We start from the raw sequence: 24,851 nt of genomic DNA on the forward strand, positions 1-24,851 counted from the left end.
TTACAGAAAGCTTTCTTTCCTTTATGACTAGTGGCTGGTAGCACATGCAGTTTTCTGTTTCTAAGACATTGTTATATTTTATCAGGTGCTTTTGAACCTCAGTCCAGCTCATATACTTTTATTTTTTTTATTAAATGGAGTCTCATGTTTTCCACAGGTGTCTTTTTCATCATTGAACCTCCTCCTGCATACCGAGGCCCTAATGTCTGCTGTCAGTTTTCTAGCAGCTGTTAGTCCATCAGGCAGTGACACCACTGGAGACACACCAGCTACAGACAAGAAGCAAGAAGATGGCACTAGATTGAAGACAGGTACAGTTACATTTGTCAAAATGATGGTTCTGCAAGGATGTGTTGCATGTTGGCAAAATGATGAAATCCGGAGAAATGTGATTATTTTTGTAGTGTGAGGTAAATACCAAAGCTCAAGTCACTGTGGCTTACCAGGCTGGAGGACTGAATTAAAAACCCGGTAATTGTCATCATAAATGTTGCCTGAAATAGTCTTCCAAGGTTTATCATTTTTTATCTGATTGAAGTTTAAGAGAAAACGTCCTACATTAGGATCTCAGAATAGGAGATACTAGCCTGAAAAAACCTCTACTGTGAACGTATTGAGTTATTGACTTAATGTTAAAAATAAGTGTACTCTGCAGTTTATTTGATCTTAGCCCAGCAATTACCCCATGTAAAAAATTGTAAAATTGTTCCAGTAGACAGTCATTACTAGATGGGAGTAGTATCAGACATAGATTTATAAGCAAATGCTGACAGGTTTTGTTCTTATCAGTAGAGTTCCCTTCAGAGGAAGACTTATTACTCTAACATGACATGTTACAGATTTAATTATAATAGTGGTGATAAATGAAACCATAGGAAACAAAACTAAGTAATGCAAAAAAAGCCACCCTAGACCAAAATAACCAAATACACTCAGGAGTCTAAGTGAAAATACTAATTAAATTTACCTTGAAAATCCTTCCCCTCTCATTTCTAGTGGCTAGACCTTCCAAGGATAAGGATGTCTTTGACTTCAAGCTTTTTGCCAAGCTGGATTCTTTCTGTTTAAATATTTGTGATGAAAAAACAAACATTGCAGAGATCAAGATACAAGGTATTAAATTCTTTGTTAGCAGTAACTGTTCTAGTAGTTTACTTTCAAAGCAACTGGTCATAACTGGACTAAAAGATATTTAAGATGAAATTTTCCAACATCTGACTTTGGTTTTACTGTTACCTGTACAAACGTGGCTTGTGGTATTGTTTTCAAAGTCAATCTTGTCATAATGTTTTGGCCTCTGGCTAGAAAAGTGTGACACACTACTCTTCAGGTAATTACATTCATGTCTTGAAGGAATTTGATTATGGGTGGATTTTGATGTTGTACTAAGCATTTTTCTGTTTAGGGTTTGTTTTGGGTTTCGTGTTTTGGATTCTTTTTTTGCCCCTTGGAGGGGCTATCAGTAAGTCTGGGGCAGGGCGGGTGGGAAGTTTTACTTCCAAGTTTGGCTATAACTGGCATGCTAAAAGCTGCCAAAAATCTCTCTTAGTATAAATATTTAAGAATGTATGATATGAAAGAATATATAATACAGTTCATAAGAAGTCTCTTGCTTCCACCCGTCTCTAAAACATAAAATGCATTTGCAGAAGGTTTTAATTAATTGTTGTATTAAAGTACAGTATAGTGCCATCTTTTTAGGCAGAAAATCTCCGTAAACGAACTGAGTGGCTTGGTTCCTAAGAGATGGGTTATTGTTTGAATATTTTTCTATGAGCAGAATCTAATTTCTTTCCAGACACAATTGATATTGAGAGACTATCTGTATTAGGAGTTTTTTGATTTTATCTTTTTTCAAAGCTGAAGTATGGTTACATTCTCAAAGCTGGATAACAGACAATACAGTGTATAGACTTGGGTTTGAACTCTAGACAAGATGCTTATTTTCTGTATCTGACTGATAAAATGCAAGAAGTCCCTATTTCCTGAACTTACAATAATTTTTTTATTTTGGAGAAGTTACAGTAGTTGGGGAAATATTCTGATTGAGATTCAGGGAGATTAAAATGCCTTGGATGAAATATAGCAGTTGTATTTACAGTCCCTTCAGCAAGGGATGTATCTGACTTAATTTGGAAACAGGAGAGAATCGAGTGTGTTTAGGTATTTTGTGTGGGTCTTGTTTTTTTTTTTTTCTGTTTTGTTTTAATCTTTGTGGAATTTAGCAAATTGTTAACAAAATAGTTGGTTGCAATGTGTAATGTCTGACTTTTCTCACCTTCCCAACTGGTGTTATGTGTTTCCACCCTGAACATTAGTGTTACTTCTGTTATGCAATATTCTGTTTCTCTCTTTATGCTTCACAGGTCTTGACTCATCTCTTCTCCTTCAGCCAAGTCATGCTGTGTTCTTTGCCCGACTCAAAGACATAGTTGTCACAGATGTTGATTCAAGGACCATTCATAAAAAAGTACTCAACTATAAGATTCTAAGTTTTACTTGACTCTTGGTTAGTTTTTGTGTCCATAAAAGTGAAATGTAATACATATTCTTATTCCACTCTTCTTAAACTATTTCATTTATTATGACTAGCTCATTTCAAATAAGGTGCGTGGTACAGCATAGTTTTCATATTAGAAGAATGGATGTCCGAAAAGATTTAATAAACCACCCCCCCTAACTTGTACAGCTGATAGGTTAATGATATATTTAGTTGTTCTTTGTATTAAGTACCTTTTTAGAAGCTGCTGATGGCTGATGAGTACTGTTTCTCTCTTTCTAGGCTGTGTCTATAGTAGGAGATGAAGTATTCAGTTTCAATCTGACATTAGATCCAGATGCTACCGAGGGAGAAGCCTACACTGACATGTCAAAAGTGGATGGTATCGTATCCTTGAAAGTAGGCTGCATTCAGATAGTGTATCTTCACAAATTCCTCATGGCCCTTCTGGTAAGTCTTTATTTTTTTGTGTTTCTGCTGCTTTCACACATTAGTCTTGTTTACGTTTGTGCCGCTACCTCAGGAAGTGGTAACTTCAGTTTCTGAAAAAGAAAGGATAGGTGTAATTTTTTGTGTGTACTATTAAATACTTTGATAAGTAAGCTTTAACTAGTTTGAAGGTCAGAAAACTTCACTCAGAGCAAGAGGGTCACTTCCTACCCTCTGCTTTGGAAACAGGGAAAAGCTTAAGGTTTTTTTGGGGTTTTGTGTTCACTGCCCTTTGCACGCTGTCAGAAACTTCAGTTCATTGCAGGCATACCTGAGCTAACATTACAGGCAAAACTTTCTGCAAGATTAGATGCTATGAGGACTACAAGTAAACATTTGTACCTTCGAGTATTCTAATGTTGACTTTCTCAATAAAGCAATAGTGGACTTTCTGTCATTTAGTACTGGCTTTAGTAGGAATTAATATTCACTGGGAACAAAGAGGAGGTCTAAAAATTGTATGTCCCCAAAAGCTAATGAGGTAAAAGAATCTTGTAGCTTATGAAGGAAGAAGAAGTAGAGGTGGGTTTAAAATGAGTGGATTATACTAGTTAGTATGGTTTTGACCCTCTATTAGTCATGACAGATGACACTCGGTTGTCTTTTCCTCAGAAAAAATAACACAGTAAGCAGCATAATTGGTGGTTGGTATTGGTTGTGATCGACGTAAAATGAGAATAATTTTGATTAAAAACTTGTTTTCAGATGTTTCTTCTTTCTCTTCTAGACCTTCTTGAACAACTTTCAGACAGCTAAGGAGGCACTGAGTGCTGCTACAGTCCAAGCTGCAGAAAAGGCTGCTACCAGTGTGAAAGACCTGGCCCAAAGGAGTTTTCGACTTGCAATGGACATTGACTTGAAAGCACCAGTTATAGTCATTCCTCAGTCCTCAGTTTCCCCCAATGCTATAGTAATAGATCTTGGCTTGATTAAGGTTCAGAACCAGTTTAGCCTGGTGTCTGCAGAAGGCAGTTCACTCCCTCCGGTCATTGACAAAATGGATGTGCAGCTGACAAAGCTGAAACTGTCTCGGTATAGTGCACTTTACTAAGTAATGGCTTGGCTATTTGGGAATATTAATACTCTATAGGATATCAATCTAATTGCTTAGAAACCATGGTTGCTTATAGTGTCAGATACTGTTGTCTTAAGGGCAAGTAAGTCAGTAGTAAAATAAGACACTGTTCTGCCCAGGAAGCCATTTAAGCCTGAAAAAGTACTGCATTTGAGACTTCAAGGTGCTACTTGGAGAATGTAACAAATGATTTAATTTCTAACTTCCTGACCATGTGCTTTGTGTTGTTTTTTTCACCTTTGTTTCAAGGACTACTATGGAGACAGGTTTGTCACATCCAGACATTCAGATACTTCACCCTATTAATTTAAGCCTGTCTGTGAAACGAAATCTATCTGCAGCTTGGTTTCATAAATTACCTGTGTTGGAGATCACAGGGTATCTGGATACAATGAATGTAAGTCCTGTGAAAAGAAGGTGGTGAGAAGCTCATAATAGTACTTTAATTTAAGACTAACCTTTATTTTGTTTCTGGACACAAAGGTGCAACATACTGCAAATTTTTAGTAGCTGTGGACTGAGTTTCAGAGATGTCAATATGGTTTAACCTACCTGTGGGAAGGTAGTAATTTGAAAGTGTCATGTAAAACACCCAAACATTTATAAGATTGACACAAAAAAGAGAAAGCTGAAAAGGATGTCAAGGAGTCTTCTTTATTCCCTGCCATAAGGCAGAACCAATGTAAATCAAATGTTTATGTGCCCAGTTCTCTAAGTGACCATTTTTCAGTCCTTTTATTTATTTTTTTTTTTAGAAAAAATCTGTACCTTAGTTACTCCAACTTCATAACGTCTTATCTCCTTTGAATGACCATAATAGTAGTTTTTATATACTGTGCAAGAAAATACCAGGTGCATCTGGAGTGAAATTTGAATTAAAATGTCATGAAGTATCACATTATTTGCAGGAAAGAATTTAAAGCATAGATATGCTATACAAAGGCTGCAATATATCAATGCATTTTTAGAAGTCATAACTTTAATCTCCTAATTCTTTGACAGTAAGTGGTTAATAGAATTTCATTGTTATTTAAGAGGAAATGCTGCAGACAAAATACCTGTAAATAAGGGCTCTTCTTGCCAGGAACTGCTTTGTTTTGCTTTGCTAGCTAGTGATAAGTTTAAAGAACAATATGTTTCTCCTGAGAACTGTGATCTGCAATTTTGTAGGTTGTGTTAAGTCAAGAAGATTTGAATATCTTTCTCAAAGTGTTGACTGAAAACCTTGGTGAAGCAGAAGAAAAACAAGCTCATGCAGTATCAGCACTGCAAAAGGAAGGTCAGAGAGATTTTGTTTGTCATGAATATTAAGTGTGTTATATTTTAGGAAGAGGAAAAATATTTGTTGTCTGGAAAGCAATCTTAGATCTGAGAGTATAATGTCTAAGTGATAAACTCTTCTTTTTCATTTTGCTAAGACAGTGTTCATACCTTAATACTTGAAAAAAGCGGGAAAATTACAAGACACAATTTGGTAATTGTATTAGCTAAATTGTCACAGAATTAGCAAGGTATGGAGATGTCAGCACTGTCTTCTTGGCAGGAAGTGTTTCTTTTTCCTTAGCCTGCTCTGAAGTTAAAGTCTCTGCTTGTGGAAATATTGCTAACTGAGGTAAATTAAGCCATCTGAATGAATAAAAGAATTGGATGTGTTTCTTGAGCTAAACACATGGTGGCAATTTCAAAAGCTAACCAGTTTATTGAATGCTTTAGGTAAAACCAAAGAAATGGAGAAATCTGTTTTGACACAAGATAAGAGTGTTTCAGAAGGAATGCTATCTGAAAAGAGAAAAGGAGTATTAAATGAAGATATAATCAATATGCTACTTAATTTTGAAATCAAAGAGGTATGTATCAGTCTGTAAGGTTTATTGTTAATCCAGTACACAACTCTGTTTCTTAGGAGTAGTTCTTTTGTCTATATTACGTATTTATAGAATATTTAACATGATCAGGGAAAACTAGACTTCTTTCCAATATTCCATACTTATTTAGCCTTAATTCTTCATAATGCCTTGTATGATTCTCTTAGCAACAAACCAGCTGTAATAGTTAAGCTGGAACTGGTATTTTTCCCTTAGATATACTAAGTCTGAAGGTTAGGTTGTAAGGTAGGTACTGGGAAAATACACAAATAATCAATTAACAAAGACACCCACGCATAACAAGTTGTCCAGCCATGTTTGTGTTTTTTCAATCTGAAGATATCTGTGATACTTCATATATGAAGAGCTCAGCATGACTTTTCATTTTTTCAAGAGTGAATTTCTTGTTTTGCTAAATATCTGTGGATGTTGTTGTACAATACAGAATTTAGGTTCCTCCTTTTTAGACAGGAAAAGAACACCCCACTGTAATAAAAACTATTCTGTTGTGGAGTGAGAGGTGCATTTAAAGAGTAGAAATTTTCACCTACCCCAAGCTACCAGGGAAACAGTCTGTGTGAGTGATATGAAATCATGTAAAAAACCTTCCTTTCAAGGGCACTTGAGCTGAAGTGCAGACAGATAGCAAGTTGATACCATCCCAGGTTGTGGGTTTTCTCAAGTTTCACACAATTACAGTTGCAAGTGGCTGATGAGGAACCTGTCAACAAACAGCATGTAGTTCTCCAACACGCATCACTAGTCCCTTTGGCAGCTTCTAACTTTCAAATCTGCTGTCTTGACTGTGAAGAATCTGTTTAATGGTAGGATTGAGGTCTGTTACAGGCTAGTCTGTAGTTGTCTTATTTCATATCTTCTGGGCAATTCTGTTTTGTTTAATGCAGTTTTGCACATGCTTCACAGGGAAATTTTTACTAAAGTAATGTCCACATTGTCTGTGGACTGTATATGTGGGTGATTAATGATAAAATGCTCATTTTTTACTGTACAGGGTATACCACATAATGATGCAGATAAAGTATTGATAAACTTGAATTCTTTAAGTTCCTTCTGTGGTAAATTGTTAGGTTGAGGCACTACTTCTAATTCCCAAGAATGGAAGTTAATTGCTTCATGAAATAATTGCATCCAAGTTAACATTCTTTCCTCATTTTCAACATTCTAATCAGTGTAATGCTTAAAATCTTATATAAATGAGGAATTGTAGTGTTGAAACATCTATGTCCTTTATTATTTCTCTAGTATCAGCTACTGGAAGACTGATTCACATTGCTATCTGTTTGCTATTGCCATTCCTTCCAGACCAGTATAATTAGTATTGACTCTTTATTTCTATAGTCACTGTGTAGTGTCTGATTACAGAACTGAAGCATAGCTTGACAAGGTGAAGTTGTACTGCTAGGCCAACAAAATTAAATACTAGCCAAATGAATAGTCTGGGGGGTTTTGTTTTGTTGTTGAAGGAGTTAAAAAGTGATTGGTTGCTTGGCCAAGAGGAACAGACTAGGGGGGGGAGGAAAATTATTTAACAAACTAGTGCAGTAGTTTTTCTCTGTGGAAAGGCAAGTTGGCTAGATGAAGGCTACTTGTGATGCTCACTTTAGGAGGTAATAGTTACATGCCATAATATCTAGACAGCTTTACTGAAACGGTGACCTTACTTTCTTTTCCATATCCAAGGTTGTAATAACCTTGATGAAGCAGGTTCAGAAGGAGAGGTATCCATTGCATGTTCTAACTGTGCTGCAGCTTGGAACCGAAACCAAAATTAGAAATCATGAACTGACAGCAGCAGCATATCTGAAGAAAATTATGATGAGATGCATTGAAATAACTGGTAAGTCTTCTAGAAAACTCTTATGCAGACAGTACAGTGTGTGCAATAAGCTTCTGTAGCAGGAGGATAGCATGGTCAGAAATAATTAGTTGGGGAAAAAAAAAAGGGTAGGAGTTTACATCTCAGATGCGCTTAATGATGCTGTCTTGAGTAATTTAGATTAAAGTTATCTGTTCTACTCCTGTTGCTAGAGTTAGCTTGAGTTAATTTGAGTTAGTTGCCTACTTTGAATAGGAATGGTCATTTCTAGTAAGTATTTTATCTGTTCAGAATTTTTGATGAGCTGCTGAATCTGTGCTTTATGACAAGTTCTGGTCGCACTGAAAATCCAGTGCTCCCTTGATTGGTCAGGTAACAACTCCAAGTGATACTGAAGCAATACCTGAAATAGCCACATATTCAAAGTACAAAGGTTGGCTTTGAGTATAGAAACCTAAAGATAGGAGTGCAAAATTAACTATAGACATGCAAATAACTTTCTAATTTCGAATCTTCCTTCAGGACCATGATGAGTTAATTTTGACTAGTTTAATTATTTGAAAAAGCAAATACAGTATATCACAGGGTAATGCTTCATCTATAGTTTCTCAGTGAAAAGAGATCTTTACCTGCACTATTTTACCAAGAGCAGTGTCTAATTAGTGTAGAATTGAGAATTAGCGTGGAGGCTTTCCATAGATAAAGTAAACTATGTGAGTGGAAACACTTGATAATTTTATTTCTTTATTTACAGACACAAGAGGAGATCCTCTTTGCATTATTAATTCTTCAAGTGAGACAGATGAACATCTTCTGAAAATGGAATACATTAAGGTTTCAATACATTTTCACTAAGATTAAATGGGGAGTAAAATAAGGCTTCCATACTTAGCCTGTATTAGACTGCATTTTTCTTGTTTTAAAACCTGTAGGATTTGTAGGTAAAACTTACATAGGCCTTATCCCAAAATACATTGTTTTTTCAATGTACCATTTCACCTCACTCTCCACTGGTTTCATAGAATGTTTGCTTCATGAGTCAACACAATTACTGAAATCACTGCAAAATCTTTGTGTGCATTCTGCCAACAATGCAGATTATACCTTTGTGAAACTTAATAGGTAAGTTAGTGTTTGTCTACCTAAGTGACAGATGGCTCTCTACAGCTGGTAGAACTAGCATTGGAGGAGTGGCATGCTGGTAGCTAGAGTTCTTGAGCTTTTTTTTTTTTTTTTTTTAAAGCACCCTTCAGAAACTGCACAAATGCTTAGGAATCTTGATTGTTGTAGAACCAGTTTGCTACTCATACTCTTATCTATAATTGCATAATTTTTATAGAGGAAAAACAGTTGGTTCTGATAAAATACCAAGCATAAATTGATCCAGTTTAAACAAATCCTAGGCAAGACAAAATTTTGTAACAGGCCAGTTGGGCTTTAACAAAATACATACTGTAAAATGTCACTGAGCAGAGCATTGCGAGTACCCCATCCAGGCTCCCTGGATTGTGTGCTTTTAGAGAACCTGTTTCTTCAGGCATCTTCCTTCTCCTTTGTTTTCATTTACAATGGGAATAATCCTTGTGTGTGTGTGGTTAATTCAGTTAATGAATTTTTTTGATTCCATAGTGACTGACTGAGTGCTTGGGCTTTTTTGTCTTCCTTCAGGCAGATGCTGATGGACCAGATTTTGTTACTACTTACAAAAGTACCAAGCAAAACATCAATGTAAGTACTGGATGTATTGAGGTTTTTTTAAGCTTCTCAAACAGTGATTGCCCACTTCTTTTCTTACAGAATTAAAAAAAAAAAAAGCCCAACCCAAAAACTAAAACCCTGACTTCTGAAACTGAGCAAGACACAATTCTGTGACAGTAACTCTGAGTTGTTATGCACTAGACTGCTACTAAATAATAATGTTACTTTGTCTTCTTGCCCTCATTTTAGGTCATCTTTTCATGTTTGGATATAGTACTTCACACAGAGGCTTTGCTTTCCATCATGAGTTTTGTGACGTTCAGTGTTCCATCAGGTGGTCTTCCCAGTACTGATAAAGCATCAGCACACAAGCCTCAGATAAAAGAACAAGAAAAAGGAAGTACTCTTAGACCAGGTAATGCAGTATTAGAAAGGCCATAATTTTGTTGCGTTACACAGTCTAGCTGTTGATTTCAAAGGGTTTACAAATTTTCCTTATTCAATATAGCTTTTTCCTGTGTAGTGGTCTGACTTTTCTAATAAAAGTTGAATAAATTATGTTGCTCTGAATGGTACCAAAGCCTTTCCCAAGCATCAGTGCCACAACTTTGTTGCTTTCCAGGCTGAAAGCACTAGAAAGTGCTTACATTGCTGAAAATAAACATTCTTGAGCCCTGGGGAAGCAAAGAGAAGTTCTGAACTGAAGGGGTTTGTGCTTATTTTAATAATTAGTGTATGTAACCTTGAAATAGTATGATTTGTTGTATGCAAGCTCCTTGAGAGTGTTTTGTCAGGTCCTGTGGTGTTGATTCTTGTGTTCATGGTGTTGTTTCAGAAATCCAAGGTTTCCTAATCCTGAATCTTTTGGGATGGAGTGTATAGTGGCTGGCTGTTAGATTTTGTGTTCTGCAGGCACCTTAAACTTTGCTGTAGAAAATTCTTTCACCAAATATGCCTAAACTGGCCTTGCTACTCTATACAAAATATTTCTCCTGTGAGATAGCCTTTCAAATATGAAATGTATTCTGTATTGAACATATTGTTGCATGAAAACTAGATATTAATGAGGAGAAAAAACATCATCTTGATTGCTGTTTGCCCATGTTACTTGGTGACTGTTCTTGTGCCAGAAGAAATGTGTTAATAAAAGGCTTATGTCATGTCTTCATTGATAGTACTGCTTTTAGGGAAAACTGCTGGCTGATTTCTGAGTAGTTCATACATGTAAGAAACAAATAATGTAACATGTTTTTAAAAATTGGCTTATAATGAAGTTCTTTTATGTCTCTTGTGTTTCCTATTCAGTGCCTAGTAGTGCTGCTCATGATGATATCTATGAATTGAAACTCACTGCAAAGCTAAATGCATTTGGTATTACAGTATGTGATCAGACCTGTAGCATTGCAGACATTAGGATAAAAGGTAAGGATTTTAATTAAAATATTAAACTACTTGATTGTAACAATAAATACCTTATTCCCTTGCATTCATTCCCTGCTGAAAGTCTGGTGTGTGCACTGCAGATGTGTGTAATGCTTCTTTGGATACATTCTGATTGTACAATGTGATTGCCGTCAAGCATTTTAATAACCAAAATGCCTGCAAGGGAATAAAGTGTTTGACATTGAAAAAGAAGGCAATTAATTTCTTTCTGGAGTAAAATTAAAATAAACCAAGGCACTATGTTATAAATAACACGGGCTCCTCATATTGAATAGCTAGATCTTAGTGTTGGGAATTTTTAGTCTTAGAGCCAATTCATGGTGGTGAATTTGTCATGTGTAATAAGGTCATGACTTTTGTTTTGGACTTACTATTGGCTGTTATGTAGTAAAATGCTGGATTCTGAGCTGTTCTTTTTCTTTATGCTCAGTAATAAATAATGCTGCTTTTTAAAAATGTGTTGACTTAACAATTTGTTGAAGTGCATTTTTTTGTCTTCTTCCTTTTGTCTCAAATCAGGAATGGATGCATCTGTAGCTATGAAAACTAAAAAGATTAAAGTGTTCTCCAGACTTGAGGACATTGTAATCACCAATGTTGATCCAAAAACAATCCATAAGAAGGTGATGTGTTGTGCATATTGTAAACAAAAAAATGAGACTCAGTTCTTTTAGGCTGTTTAATGACAGCACTGTAGTTGATTTGCTGCATTGTATAATACGAAGCACAATGTAATCTACCAAACAACAACTGGTTATTTTCCTTTATCTCAGAGAAGCAAAACATGCTTCCATTCAATATTGAGTTCTTTTTAATCATGTTTGCATTGATGTGTTTAGTTCTGAGTAACATGGTTTAAATACTAAATGGGTTATAGACAGCCAAGTGAGGAGAGCCATACCATAAAACAGCTGAATCCGTGTCCTTTTGTGCCTAGCGTGGGTTTGCCACGTATTGCTGATAAATTACATTTCATCTGTTTGTAGAAATACTTCTTGTTTGATCACTTAAGCTGTAATTCTGTCATAGATTACTGCCTGTGAGTGTTAACTATATGAACTTACTCTTCTAGGCTGTCTCCATGATGGGAGATGAAGTGTTTAGGTTTCACATGTCACTTTATCCAGATGCTACTGCAGGGAAAGCCTACACTGATATGTCACGGGTGGATGGTAAAATGTCTCTGAAAGTGGGCTGCATCCAAATAATTTACCTTCATAAATTCTTTATGTCTCTCTTGGTAAGACATAAGTTTCAGTTCTTTTCTTGGCATTAAAAGGCTTTTAATAAAATGTAACCGGCTTTTTATGACCTGTGCTTTGTGGTGTGCTGATGTACATGCATACAGAATTATTTTGCTGAGTGTTACTTAAGTTGTACCGCTTTATAGAAGAATGACAAGTAAGGACAAAGGTGACAAAACAAGTAATGAATTGAGTTGATAGCTTTAGTAATGTCTTAAAAATGAAATAGGTAATCCATGTCATAGCTTGTGCATGACTTTAACCTTTTCCTCTTTAGAAAGTGGCATGGTTGAATTAGAAGTTTCATCTTTCTGCCACAGCTGCACTATTTTTCTTAAATGTATATTTTGCTTGGGGCTTGGGTTTTTTTGTGGTTTGTTTGCTCTTGTATAACTCTTACTTTTTCCACTACCTATCAACAGAACTTCCTAAACAATTTCCAAACAGCACAAGAAGCCCTGACTGCAGTCACTGTCCAGGCAGCAGAAATGGCTGCTTCCAGCATGAAAGACTTTGCTAAAAAGAGTTTCCGCCTCTTAATGGATGTCAACTTGAAAGCTCCAGTTATTGTTGTTCCTGAATCTTCAACTTCATGTAATGCTTTGGTAGCTGATCTTGGCCTAATCAGAGTTCAGAATGAATTCAAGCTGGTGTCTTCAGATGAATCTTCTCTTCCTCCAGTTGTTGACAACATGGATGTGCAGCTAACTCATTTGAAATTATCAAGGTATGGAATTTTCTTTTGAGTTGGAAAGTGTTTATAAAGAAAACAGGTCCATGTTCCATATGCAGCATTGTTCTGTTACTTAAAGATGTTAGGTGATAAAAGATAATAAAACCAAACAAAACATACCCTCCAAACTAAGTTGAGGAGTGCTTTTGGGTAGGGACACATGTACACAATATCTAAAACTTCTTGGAAAGAAAGGAATGATAGAACAGTAAATGAGTTAATCTTAAATCTGTACCTGGGCATAAGTACATGTATCACACGTTATTATTAATTTAAAACCCAGCATACCCATGATTCTGCTAGATTAGTATGGTGTTTATTTAGTATTCTGCAACTACTAAATATTTTTCTTTTGTTGCTTCCACTGTCTTTTGTAGGTGCATCATATCCACAGATTCTCAACCAGATTCTGAAATTCTGTGTCCTGTGAGTTTGACTTTACTGGTCCAGAGAAATTTAGCAGCGACTTGGTATCATGAAACACCAACAATTGGTATCAAAGGAGACCTAAAACCAATGCAGGTAATACCATGGTGAATCAGAGCTACATCAAAATTAAATATATTCTAAAAATATTACTTTTCCTAGTTAAGGAGCTTGTAAACTTGTTACAGTTGTTATATAAACCATGTGGAAGCAGCATGTTGTTTCTTCTCAACGTTATCAGTATTATGCAAAAGACAGGGTTCTATTTTGGAAAGAAATACTGTCATCACAAATAAAGTTGTGGGCTTATCACTTTGCAGATTGCACTCAGTGAAGATGATCTAACTGTTGTCATGAAAATTCTACTTGAAAACCTTGGAGGGGCGTCTTCCCAGATAAATACTGTGCAAGAGAACATGGAAGACACGCGGATACTTAAAAAAGGGAAAGTTCCAAGTGAATCTGACTTATGTGAGGGTATGTTCACTTAAAAAGCTGAATATATTCATACTCTTTGCAAATTCAAACATCATACTTATCTGAAGCATTTAAATGGATGTAAATAGGTTATTTTTCTTTATTGTTACATACATATTATGTGCATGAGAAGTTGTAAATAAGACTATATGCACATACATGGAGTGTGAGGTGTTGATGGTCAAAAGGTTTTGTAGCATGTTTTTTATGATTAATCTTTTAGAGGATGGTATTTTTCAGTCTATGTCAATATCTTATAAGTTGCAGGTGGTTTTAAGAAGAGAAAAAGGCCAGAATGTAAATGCATAATGATAACAATGGATGATATTAGTGTTAAAATAGTGTTAATCAAACAGTGTATGTCTGTGGATTAAATACTATTACCACTGGGCCAAAATCCTTTTTGTCCAAAATGTAACATTCTCAATGTCAAAAAAATCTGTTTAACCAAAGGTTGAATTGCTATACTTTGAGAAGAAACTGGAAGAAAGAATAGTGCAGATTTCTTAAACAGTCTTGCTACTTTCTGTAGTTCTTCATTTAAACTAGTGAAGAACTGTAGTAAATTAATGACAGTGGGTTTTTAAGGTTCTTAAACCACTTTCTTCTAGGTAATTTAGCATGCATTGAGCAGAACAAAGCCATAATGAGTACATGAAAGTGCAAGTTATTCTGAGTAGTCTTCTGGATTTAGAGTTTTTCCTCTTTTTGTGATTTTTCTGATCTTAATTAAAAAAACCTAAGCAACAAAAACCTAAACAAAACAGAAAAATCCCCAAGAAAAAACACCCAAGCCCAGAAAATCGCCCCCAAACTGAGTGTTCTAAGGAAATGTAAAAATACTTTCTTTTCACTGACAGGTCCTCTTGCATTTGGAGAAAGGAATGTTTCTACAGTTCAGTCTTCTGCAGAATGTTACACAACACTTAAATTTGACTTCAATTTTGAGTCACTTTCAGTGACTCTCTACAACAGTGATAAGAATAAGGTTTGTGACAAAGCTTTGCTGTACAGATGGGGTGGGGTACTTAGTCTTCTCGAGTGGACTGAACTCAAGATAGTAAAGCAAAAGTGTGTTGGTTGTGTTGGCTTTGTAATGCTTGCTTTATGGAGCTTATGCAATTTATCCTGGAACTTTTCAAGTTTTATGAGCAGAGAATGCCCTTAATTTGAAGGTTGTAAGTGCATTTCTAGAAGTCCCGTTTCTAAAAGTCACATTTAAATCAACCAACCAAAACCACCCACCATTTGATTTAGTCATTCAAGCCTTGATTCTGGTTATCCAAAATAAAAAGGAGAATTGGGAAAGCAGGAATTGCTAGCCTAGGTGATGCAAGTTTTATGGTGCCTGTATAGTTAGTAAGCATATCCAAGGAGCACACGGTCCATACTTCTTTCTTACATCTGTTGGAATGTAAACAATAACAAACAGTCTTCCTGTGCTGAGAACAGGAGAAATATGTACAGTGTTGCCTTGTTTTTGTGACTTAATGTGGTTTGTCCAGATGTGAAGATGATTGCTTTAGAAGTCTTGGTATATGGTGAATATGTGGTAGCTTTACATTTAAAATAACTATTTGTGGTGCTTTTTGTATGAGTCATGTATAATTTTAAGAAGTTCTTGTGAAATGAGTATCACTGGGAAGGAACTGTAATGGGATTTTATTTTAATTTCTTCATACTCTTTCAATTTATTACTGAGGTCCTGGTTGTAAATGAGTTAGTGTGATGAGAGCAGCGGGATCCTCTGGTAGGAGGTTTAGGGTTCAGATGGGTTATCCTTTAGTCACACATTCTGAACAACCACTAGAAATGCAATGAAGAAACAACTTTACTCCAACCCAACTTGTTTCTTCTGTCTTATCAGTGAGTTTCTTGAACTAATTTGTATGATTGGAGGATGGATGACAGGAACAGGCTAGTCAGATCCTTCATTTCATCCATCAGAATGCATATGGCTAGAGCAAGGGGAATGTCTTTATTACTTGGTTCTGAGATAACTAGCCCTACTATTTCTCATTGTGTAGAAGGCTCTGCTTTCACTGCATAGTGACAAACTACGCCTTGGTGAACTGCGACTGCATCTCATGGCGTCATCGGGGAAGATGTTTTCCGATGGCTCATTGGATGTTAATGTTAAACTCAAGGCATGTACCCTGGATGATCTCAGAGAAGGGATTCAGAATGTGACTGCAAGGTAAGTTAGAATGCATCAGAAATAAAAAAAACTCCTTGCAATTTGTGAGGAAGACTGTTTCCTTTTTCTATATACTTGGCTTCACGAGGGACTGATAAAACTTGAGTCTGTCAGTTGTTGCCTGTCATAAATGTTAATCAAGTTTCTTCTTTTGTATGTTGATGTCCCAGGTTATCCAAAGCAAAAAAAGGACCTGGGAGGCTTGAGTATTACAGTAAACTGTAGAACTGCTGAACTTGGCAACCAGCCTCAGCTAGGGAGTTCCATGGACTGAAACGTTAGCCTGATTTTTACACTCTGCATATGTAGTTTCAAAAATGTAGCACACATTTAAAATAGTAATTAAACTTCTTAGAGATGTCTATACCCTCTTTTTTTTTTTTTTTCTTTTTTCTGGAGGAAACACTGATTCCTTATGTTGTAATTCTTATTTATAAATGGCACGGGGAGGAAAAATGGCACTACTTGTACATCCTTTTTTTTCTAGATCTATGTGCTGTGGTGTTTGAAATATTTCTTATTATACTTGTTTTCCAGAATGATAGACAAGAAAGATGACACAAATGACACTTCTATGATAGATATAAGCTACAAGCAAGATAAAAATGGAACTGCAGTCATTGCTGTCCTTGACAAGCTGTACATATGTGCTAGTATGGAGTTTTTGTTGACAGTGGCAGATTTTTTCATTAACTCAATGCCAGCAACCTCAACTGAAAGATCTGCGCAGTTCCAATTAAAGCATGTTTCTTCTGGGAAGTCCAAGCCAGAAGCAGGTTTGTAAAATTAATATTCACCCTCCATCCCTACTCTCCTTCTTTACAGACTTGATAGTGAAAAGAAATAATCCAGAAATTTTCAAGATGCTCTCTTGCTATCAGACTTAAGAAATTACTTTATCCCTCGCAGTATGTAAGTTGACCTGTGATGTTCAGGTTCAGCAAAGTGTTCATATAAAAATTTAGACATTGTTAGTTAAATTTGTACTTCTAGATTTACATAGCAATTTTATGTATGGTTTAGGTATTACATACATAATAATGCTTTAAAACCTTTTATACTCAAGGAGGTTTTTTTGCTTATCTTCATAGAAATATCTGTACGGCCAGATATGACAATAAAAGCTGTGATCATGGATCCAGAAATTGTATTTGTTGCTAATTTGACCAAAGCTGATGCTCCTGCCTTAAAAGTTTCCTTCCAATGTGACTTTTCTCTGACGTCTGGAAAGCTTGCACAAAGGATGACTGCTCAAGTGAAGGACTTGAAAGTGTTGGCCTGTGCCTTTCTCAAAGAAAAACAAGACAAGAGTGTTACTACAGTAAGAAAACTTTTTTTTCAGAATGAAGGAATTCAGTGAGAACTTTTGGTGAGCGTGTCATTTAGCTGACATATCCATAGTGCTCAGGAAATTCAGGTTTTGTATCATTGTTTATTATGAAGATAAGAAGGGACTGTGCATCTATGGTATGTCATTTAATGGTAAATCTTATATCAGTAGCTGCAAGATTTCATCACATACAGCTCTGTCTAAACCCTGTGTAAATAAAATTAAAAAGTTTCTTGGTGAAGAAGTTGTAGGAGGGGTTTTGAAGACCAGGAATACCTTTCTGCAACTTTGTTTTCTGGCTGTAAGATTATTTGTTGAAGTAGAGTGTGCTGATCAGTGTGTTATATGGAACTTTATCTACTCATTCCTAGCAGGCAGCATTGAGCTGCAAAGGTGGTCTGTGTGGTTCGTCTTGCACATGGTATCTTTCCTTAGGCATTTAGTTTTTCTTAAGGATTTAGGGTTTTTTTTGACTCTACCATCAGTCTGTTTGTGAGCTGGGTTTTAGTTGTGTCTGGTTTATAAGCCTTACCTCAAAAGCCTTTATTTCACCAACTCTTAACCTTCTAGTATGAAATTGTTCTGTTCAGCTTTGGGTGCTGGAATGAAGCACAGTCATGCTATGGAAAGAATGCTGTTACTCTGAAACTTGTTATTTTATGGGATCAGTATCCCATTTAGCCTGTGGGGTTAAAAAATGCAAGACCGTTTGGAAAAGTTAGCTTGCAGGAGTTACCTTAATAATCAAATTCTGTTTTTCACTCAGGTGTTACGGCCCTGTTCTTTGGTCATGGAAAATATGGTGCATGTCTCTGGCTTACAGACTGTGGTGGTAACAGTAGAAGAACTTATTATAAAGGTAAGATTATTGAAAGTGTCTTTGAAAGAACAGGTATGTTACTCAAGCTGCAGCTTGACGGGTTTTTTTAATTTATGTATTGGTATTTAAAATGTCCATTTTTTCCCATTGGTTAAATTCCACAAATAGGCATTTATCCTTTTTAGAGAGGCTCTGTGTTGGAAAGAATTATTATAGGTTTCTTGTTTTGGCACTCTTTTGGCAAAAAAGGACTAAATATTTCAGGTACTAGGATTCCTCATACCAGTTTCTTTCATATTTGTGAAACAACCCTTCCCCCGCCACCCCCACCACTTTTTTCTCTTCAGAGAGACTTACAAGCAGAAGCATGCACACAAGTGCATGTAAATTCAAGGCTGTTAATGTGATTTTCAGAATAATACACAATGTGAAATACCTTGTTCTTAATAAGTCAATTAATAATTGTGCTTTCAGATTGCATGTGGGATTGGAAAGGTGGTCAGTGGTGAAGCTTTAAACTGTAAGCAACACTGCAAACATGCTGTGTTGAACACCTTGAAGATTGTAAAAATAAAATTACAGTTTACAATGTAGTAGGGAGAAGATTTATAATGGCTGCTATTATGGGGGTATCACATATCAGTAAAAGTAGAATTCCTGTCTGACAATTTTGTTTTGAGCCTTGGGGATTGTAAAGGAGGAATTGGGAAATATTGTAGGAAAGGAAGATGAGAGGAGGTCCATTAGTGGAATCTGGTTTTCTTTATGCTGCATGTCTTAAAAGGGCCTTTAATGCTCTGTGCATGGATGAAGAACCCAATATTTAATATTTGTATTTTGTATATTTCTGTTTTCTTTGTTTAAGATCTCCCCAATAATTCTGAACACTGTGATGACCATTATGTCTGCCATAAAACCCAAAACAACAGAGGAGGATTCTAGAGGAGCAACTGAAGTTTCTGAGAATTTGTGGCAAGTGAAGTCTATAGATGAGTGCAATGCCTGGTTTCTTGGTGTAGATGTAGCTACAGAAGCAACAGAAGCTTTTAAGGACCGTGAACATGTTCAAAAACAAGAGAAATTTGACATTGTAGTGAAATCTGTTCAGATTACCCTGGAATGTGGTCTAGGTCATCGTACTGTCCCTTTGTTGTTAGTAGAATCTGTGTTTTCAGGTGTCCTTAAGAACTGGTCGTCACTGATGGAGGTCACTGCTGATATGTCACTGGAGGTAAGTAGAATTCATTTGTTAGAGGCTTAAAATGCTTCCGCACATTCTGTAATGTTCAACTCACTTTTTATTACACTTCATATGTGCTAAATTCATTAAAGGTTTAAATTGCAGTATGCTCAGGAGTTCTTGAGTAATCAGGCAGCTATGAGTAAGCATAATGTGGTTGTACAGAAACTTCCAATCAATAGTAGATTTTAGTGGCAGTTGCTACTGAGGAGTAATCTAGTCTTCTCTTTCTCTATTAGTTTTGCGTGTTCACTATTTGCTTTATGAACAATAAGCTTGGCATAGTTGAAAATTGATATTTTAAGTCATATTGCCCACATTTTTTAGTTTATCTAGTATTTTGTTTATTGGTAAGATAGAAATAGCACTCTTTTCTCAAAATCTTCTTTGCATCTTGAATTGTAATCACACCATGGTTTTTTTGCTGGCTATTTTAACTCTTTTGCCCAAGGTAACTTCGGAGATGGTATAAATCTCTTAGGGAGGCAGTGATTTAGAATTTCATACAACCAGCTGTGCAGCTGCTCTGTGCAGTAGGTGAACTACATCTTACTTAGATCTTGTTAGTTTACCAAATGTGCCTCATACTGCATCTTCTGCTGGATGCACAAGTAGCTTTCCTTCCTTGCTAGAGATGCCTGTCCAAACAGACTATGGAAGATGCATCAGATGTAACAGGGGGAGGCACTGTGGTTCCAGAAGGAGGGAGGGATGAGGAAGACAGCTGCAAGAGAACATCCGGAACTATTTGGTTCTCAGCTTCTATTAAAATTTGCAGTGGGTGGAGGGAGGTGAAATCTTGGTGTAGGCTATGAGTGTATATCTAGAATGAAGTTCTTGGAATGTTGAAGTTTTTTTGATGTCCAAGTCGTTCTCTCAAAAAATGTAGGAGAGGATAGAGACTGCATTATATTAAGGGAAGTGTTAGAAATATATGGAGTTACCACACTGTCTAATTGCTCTGAAACCAAGCCAGGTAGTCAGTTCTTAAAAAATTATGTATTATATTACATTATATTACACTTCTGTCTATGAATTTTTGAAGCCATTAAAAGTTAAACCTAGACCTCCAAAATGTGAAATGAAGATTATTTTCTTATTAATGTTGTCATACAAAATGCTATTGGAAGAAACCCAGTTATTTATTTTTAGATGCCTTACTTGACTTTTTTATTCTTTCTTTAGATTCATTATTACAATGAAAGCTATGCAGTGTGGGAGCCACTTATTGAACGGATTGAAGGAGGAAGGAAGCAATGGAGTTTAAAGCTGGAAGTACGTAAACATACTTGAAACTATGTTAAATAACTTAATTAGCTGTTTCTTAAAGGTTTTATGTGACAGAACGTTGACCTGCTGTTGCTTTGAGGTAGCTATGCAATTTCACTTGAAAAATATCAGTCTTTAGGTATCTTAAGGTTTTTCTGAATACTCTTGTCCAGTGCATGGGTAAAATGTAGTGTGGAACCACACGTACAGAGAGGAAAGAAAATAACTTGCTTGCCTTCAGTGGTGGCATAAAGTTCCCATGGTGGTGTAAGGTGTCTGAGATCTGCAAGGTGAAGTAGGTTTTCCTTTGCTTAGTGAAATTGTCAAGTGTAGGTCAAGTATATTTTTCCTGTTTTAAAGAAGGAGAAAGTAATCTATGTATTTGTAATTGCCTAATGAAATTTTTCTTTTAGATGAAGACTAATCCTGTCCAGGAGAGAAGCTTGCTGCCTGGGGATGACTTCATTGTTCTTCCTGAGCCACAGACTGCAGTCAACATCTCTTCAAACAATACAATGAATATAACAATATCCAAATGTTCTCTTGCTGTTTTCAGTAATTTAGCCAAGGTAGTCCTTAAAGGGGAAGGTGCCAAATTATGTGATTCTGTAGGAAGTGCTGATTATTATTTTTTTATTAACTTTCTGTGTTGGCTGTCACAAGCCAGTGACTGTTCTGCAGCCCTAACAAATGTCTGCATTTAAAGATTTGCTTTCAAACTGTAGTAGAACGTTCAGTGTGCTAAAAAATACATTTACTTTTTTTTTTTTTGGGGTGGGGGTAGTAGGTGTGCTTCTGAATTCCCTAGGCTTTTTTTTTCCCTCTTTATTATGAGGCAATAAATTTTGATTACGAAATCAAGCTACTCCCCAGAATGTGGCTTATACCTATTTATTTTCTAATTCTAAATGAGCAGAAGTTCTCTAAGGTAGTACTTGCTTATACTGTAGGTCTGTATTGGCAGCCAGTTGCCATGGCTTTTGTGTAATCAAACAAATGTTTGTAAGCTAAGTTGCAGTTGAATATGAAGTAAGTACATGGTGAATGTGCTTGGGACTTGTGTGTCCCAAATCTTATTTTTCTCTGACAACCTAACAACTGTAAAAAAATTCCCAGTGCTTATAGTAGCATCAACATTTGCTGCAAATCACAGAATAATAATGAAATTTTCTGGAACTAACCTTTACTTCCCTGAAAGACTACTATATAAAGCATAGGCATTGCTATATATATATTCCCCCCCCCCCCCCCCCCCCTCTTTATTTGCTGGTTACTGGGACCTTTTAGAGCATCTGTATGTTTCTGTGGTTATTTATGTATAACATATATGTTATTAATTACAGGCATTTTCAGAAGGGACTGCATCCACGTTTGACTATTCCTTTAAAGAGACAGCACCTTTCATAGTGAAAAATGCTCTAGGTGTTCCTCTCAAAGTGCTTCCTAGCTCCAATTTTCGGATAGTTGGTTCAGTTGGAAAAGAAAACGTGAAAAATGTAGAAATTGGTCAGAATGTGGAACTGGAATACTCTGGCTTGGAAGCACCCCAGCGAGGAAGGTTGTCTGCCTTGTACCGACAAGAAAGCTCCGTCTTCTCTTTAAATTTAGGTATTATGCTGGCAACACTATGTCTTGTGGCATGTTGAGGATGGGAAGATGGGGGAGTCAATGTGGTTAAATTAGATGTGATCAAAATTCAGGTGAAGTACATTGTGTTGAAACTGCTTTTGAATACTGATGGCAATTGAAAAAAATTAAGCTGGCTACTGGATCTCTTAAAAAGAAACATTTCTTCTCTCCAGTTTTTCAGGGAGTGAAAAGTACCGTATTTTTTCTTCTCCTTTGGGAGAAATGGAAAACATTCTAATGGAGTCATTGATAGACCATATTACAGACCCCTGGGACACAGGCCTGTGGATTAAAACTCTGGTTAAACAGACTCTTCACTTCTCATATCCCTGCTATCATTTGGCTTTCTGCAGTTACCCAGTTACTTGAGAACAGTGGTGATTTTTCCGTGTTTTTAGCTTTGCCAGAAAATACCCTTGGGAGAATAGAATATAGTAACTATGAATACATAAGCCTGTTTATTTTCCTTTCCATCCTATCCCGTATGAAGTTACTTGATCATGATACAAAGATCACATACTGTGTTGTATTTTGTGAACTCACCCAAATTACACCTTTTAGTCTTTATTGTGCTATATAAAAATTTTAATCTAAAGTTAGTGTCTTCAAGACTATTTTGACCTTAAAGTTTTATTGCACTGGTGCTAAAATACAATTTCACAGTGCTTTTGCTAGAGAGTGCTTTGATCTTGGTTGTTTTTTGAATTGAGAGGAGCTCAAGTATTGTTGAAATAGAAAATGGTTATGTGATTTGTTTTGTCTAATCAAGACATGTGTGTATTTTTGTCAATTAGAACTTGAAGGATATGAAGAAGTGGTAAATGTTCCTATAGCTAAACCAGGTCGACGACTGTACAACATAAAGAACCTTCATGTGGAGCATTCAGACTCAATCATTGTACAGATAGATGCTACAGAGGGAAACAAGGTTATTACTGTACGATCTCCCCTGCAGGTAAAAAAAACCTACCAACCAAACCAAAACCTGAAAGAGGTGCTCCTCTCTGACTGACTTGGCTTTTCTTCCTTAATGTGTTTTTTGAGATAATATTTAAAGGCATATTATTAAGTATTTAACTCAATATATTACATGGATTCTTATATGTATTCCCTGTATGTGTCTTTCTGACTTTTGGTTTTAACTTTAGACTTTCTAATATCTAACAAGGCTGGAATATGTACTTTTTGTGTGACTTAGCAAAAGTAGCATAGTTTTCTTATGTACCTGTATATTGTTCTCTTTCAAAATTGTATTTCTTACTAAGATGCACAGAAGTTTCTTTTCCAGAGGAGTTTAATTCAGTCTATTAATGTTGGTGGGTTTTTTTTGTTTGTATTCACAGTTTTTCCTTTAGAAATTTGTATCATAGAAATTAAAATCACGGGTTTTGATCCTAGGTCAAGAACCATTTCTCAATCCCGTTTGTCATCTATAAACTGGCGAGAAACTCCAAGTCACTGGAGCCAATTGGCATGTGCAAGCCAGAAGCGGAATTTCATGTTCCTCTACATTCCTACAGGTACACTTCTCTGCCCTGTAGGGCTAATATCTGTGACATTGAGGCATAAATACAGCATTAGTGTGAAAGCTGAAATTTGCACTTGGGACTCTTCCTGACTGGGCTAAAACTCCAAAATGCTACATTTGCTAGGTAATTAGTGTGCTGCAGAAGCCCTTCAGGACCTTAGCAATGACTAAAATGGGTGCAGTTAGCTGTTAGTGCAGAGCTGGTGTGAGCCATTACTTGTCATTTTCCCATAGGTGTCATCTGTATGTTCGACCAGCAGGAACGTTAGAGGGTCAGTTTAGAGAGTCCACAACTTACATTGCCTGGAGGGAAGAGCTACACAGGAGCAATGAAGTGAAGTGCTTGTTGCAGTGCCCGGCCACCGAGACAAATTTCTTGCCTCTAATAATCAGCTCAACTGCTGTACCTGATGAACTGAATTTTATTTCAACTTATGGAGAGGAGTGGGATCCTGCCTACATTATTCACCTTCACCCTACACTGACTGTGAGGAATCTTTTACCATACTCCTTGAGATATTTACTTGAGGTAAGTTATTTTATGTTTTTATTTGTAAATCATTCACTTGATTTTAAGTAAGACTATATTTACTTAGAAGTGGTGGCATACATAGTGTGGAAGATGTTGAATATTGTTCTTTGTATTTTCTATTGGAAATGAGTGAGTCAGCTGATGGATTGAATATGGGAGTTCTGGGAATTGTTTTTAATTTGGGTGTCCCTGGCCAATTCTGCCTTGTTCCTTAAATATTGATCCTGTACTGTACTGAATTGGTCTTTTACAGTCTTCTGAGATCCTGTTTCAGTTTTGCAAGATGCCTTTGTTTCACAGGGAGAGATGTAACAAATAGCATGTGAAACATCTGGAGCTTCTCTTCTATGTAGAAAACACAAACTTCTCCCCATTCTAACACTGATTCTTTACTCAGGACTATTGTGGGGTCTCCTTCGCACAAATTGAAAGATGTATTTGTGTTGATGCTCTGCAGACTTTCTTACTTTCAGCATTTTTAGTGTCTAGTATTTATTCATGAAAGATGAGTGATTTTAG

At 36.2% G+C, this 24,851-nt stretch overlaps 1 protein-coding gene across 3 annotated transcripts in view; it reads left to right on the forward strand.

The window, feature by feature from the left end:
- The window catches only part of VPS13C (vacuolar protein sorting 13 homolog C), an 84,762-nt gene that overhangs the window by 32,118 nt on the left and 27,793 nt on the right, over positions 1-24,851 (forward strand). For all 3 annotated transcript variants that reach the window (XM_051628063.1, XM_051628064.1, XM_051628066.1), the window contains 30 exons: positions 158-311; positions 997-1,113; positions 2,367-2,470; positions 2,783-2,950; positions 3,717-4,021; positions 4,314-4,461; positions 5,235-5,343; positions 5,778-5,911; positions 7,631-7,787; positions 8,521-8,600; positions 9,435-9,494; positions 9,714-9,879; positions 10,770-10,886; positions 11,427-11,530; positions 11,980-12,147; positions 12,574-12,878; positions 13,262-13,406; positions 13,631-13,787; positions 14,648-14,775; positions 15,815-15,984; positions 16,522-16,760; positions 17,076-17,305; positions 18,081-18,173; positions 19,000-19,365; positions 20,560-20,649; positions 21,057-21,212; positions 21,987-22,251; positions 23,067-23,227; positions 23,671-23,792; positions 24,035-24,329. In XM_051628063.1, coding sequence (XP_051484023.1) covers positions 158-311; positions 997-1,113; positions 2,367-2,470; positions 2,783-2,950; positions 3,717-4,021; positions 4,314-4,461; positions 5,235-5,343; positions 5,778-5,911; positions 7,631-7,787; positions 8,521-8,600; positions 9,435-9,494; positions 9,714-9,879; positions 10,770-10,886; positions 11,427-11,530; positions 11,980-12,147; positions 12,574-12,878; positions 13,262-13,406; positions 13,631-13,787; positions 14,648-14,775; positions 15,815-15,984; positions 16,522-16,760; positions 17,076-17,305; positions 18,081-18,173; positions 19,000-19,365; positions 20,560-20,649; positions 21,057-21,212; positions 21,987-22,251; positions 23,067-23,227; positions 23,671-23,792; positions 24,035-24,329 — 5,013 coding nt within the window. The remainder of the gene's footprint in view (positions 1-157; positions 312-996; positions 1,114-2,366; positions 2,471-2,782; positions 2,951-3,716; positions 4,022-4,313; positions 4,462-5,234; positions 5,344-5,777; positions 5,912-7,630; positions 7,788-8,520; positions 8,601-9,434; positions 9,495-9,713; positions 9,880-10,769; positions 10,887-11,426; positions 11,531-11,979; positions 12,148-12,573; positions 12,879-13,261; positions 13,407-13,630; positions 13,788-14,647; positions 14,776-15,814; positions 15,985-16,521; positions 16,761-17,075; positions 17,306-18,080; positions 18,174-18,999; positions 19,366-20,559; positions 20,650-21,056; positions 21,213-21,986; positions 22,252-23,066; positions 23,228-23,670; positions 23,793-24,034; positions 24,330-24,851) is intronic.

This window comes from Apus apus, chromosome 10 (genome assembly GCF_020740795.1).
Source record: "Apus apus isolate bApuApu2 chromosome 10, bApuApu2.pri.cur, whole genome shotgun sequence".
Taxonomy (NCBI): Eukaryota; Metazoa; Chordata; class Aves; order Apodiformes; family Apodidae; genus Apus; species Apus apus.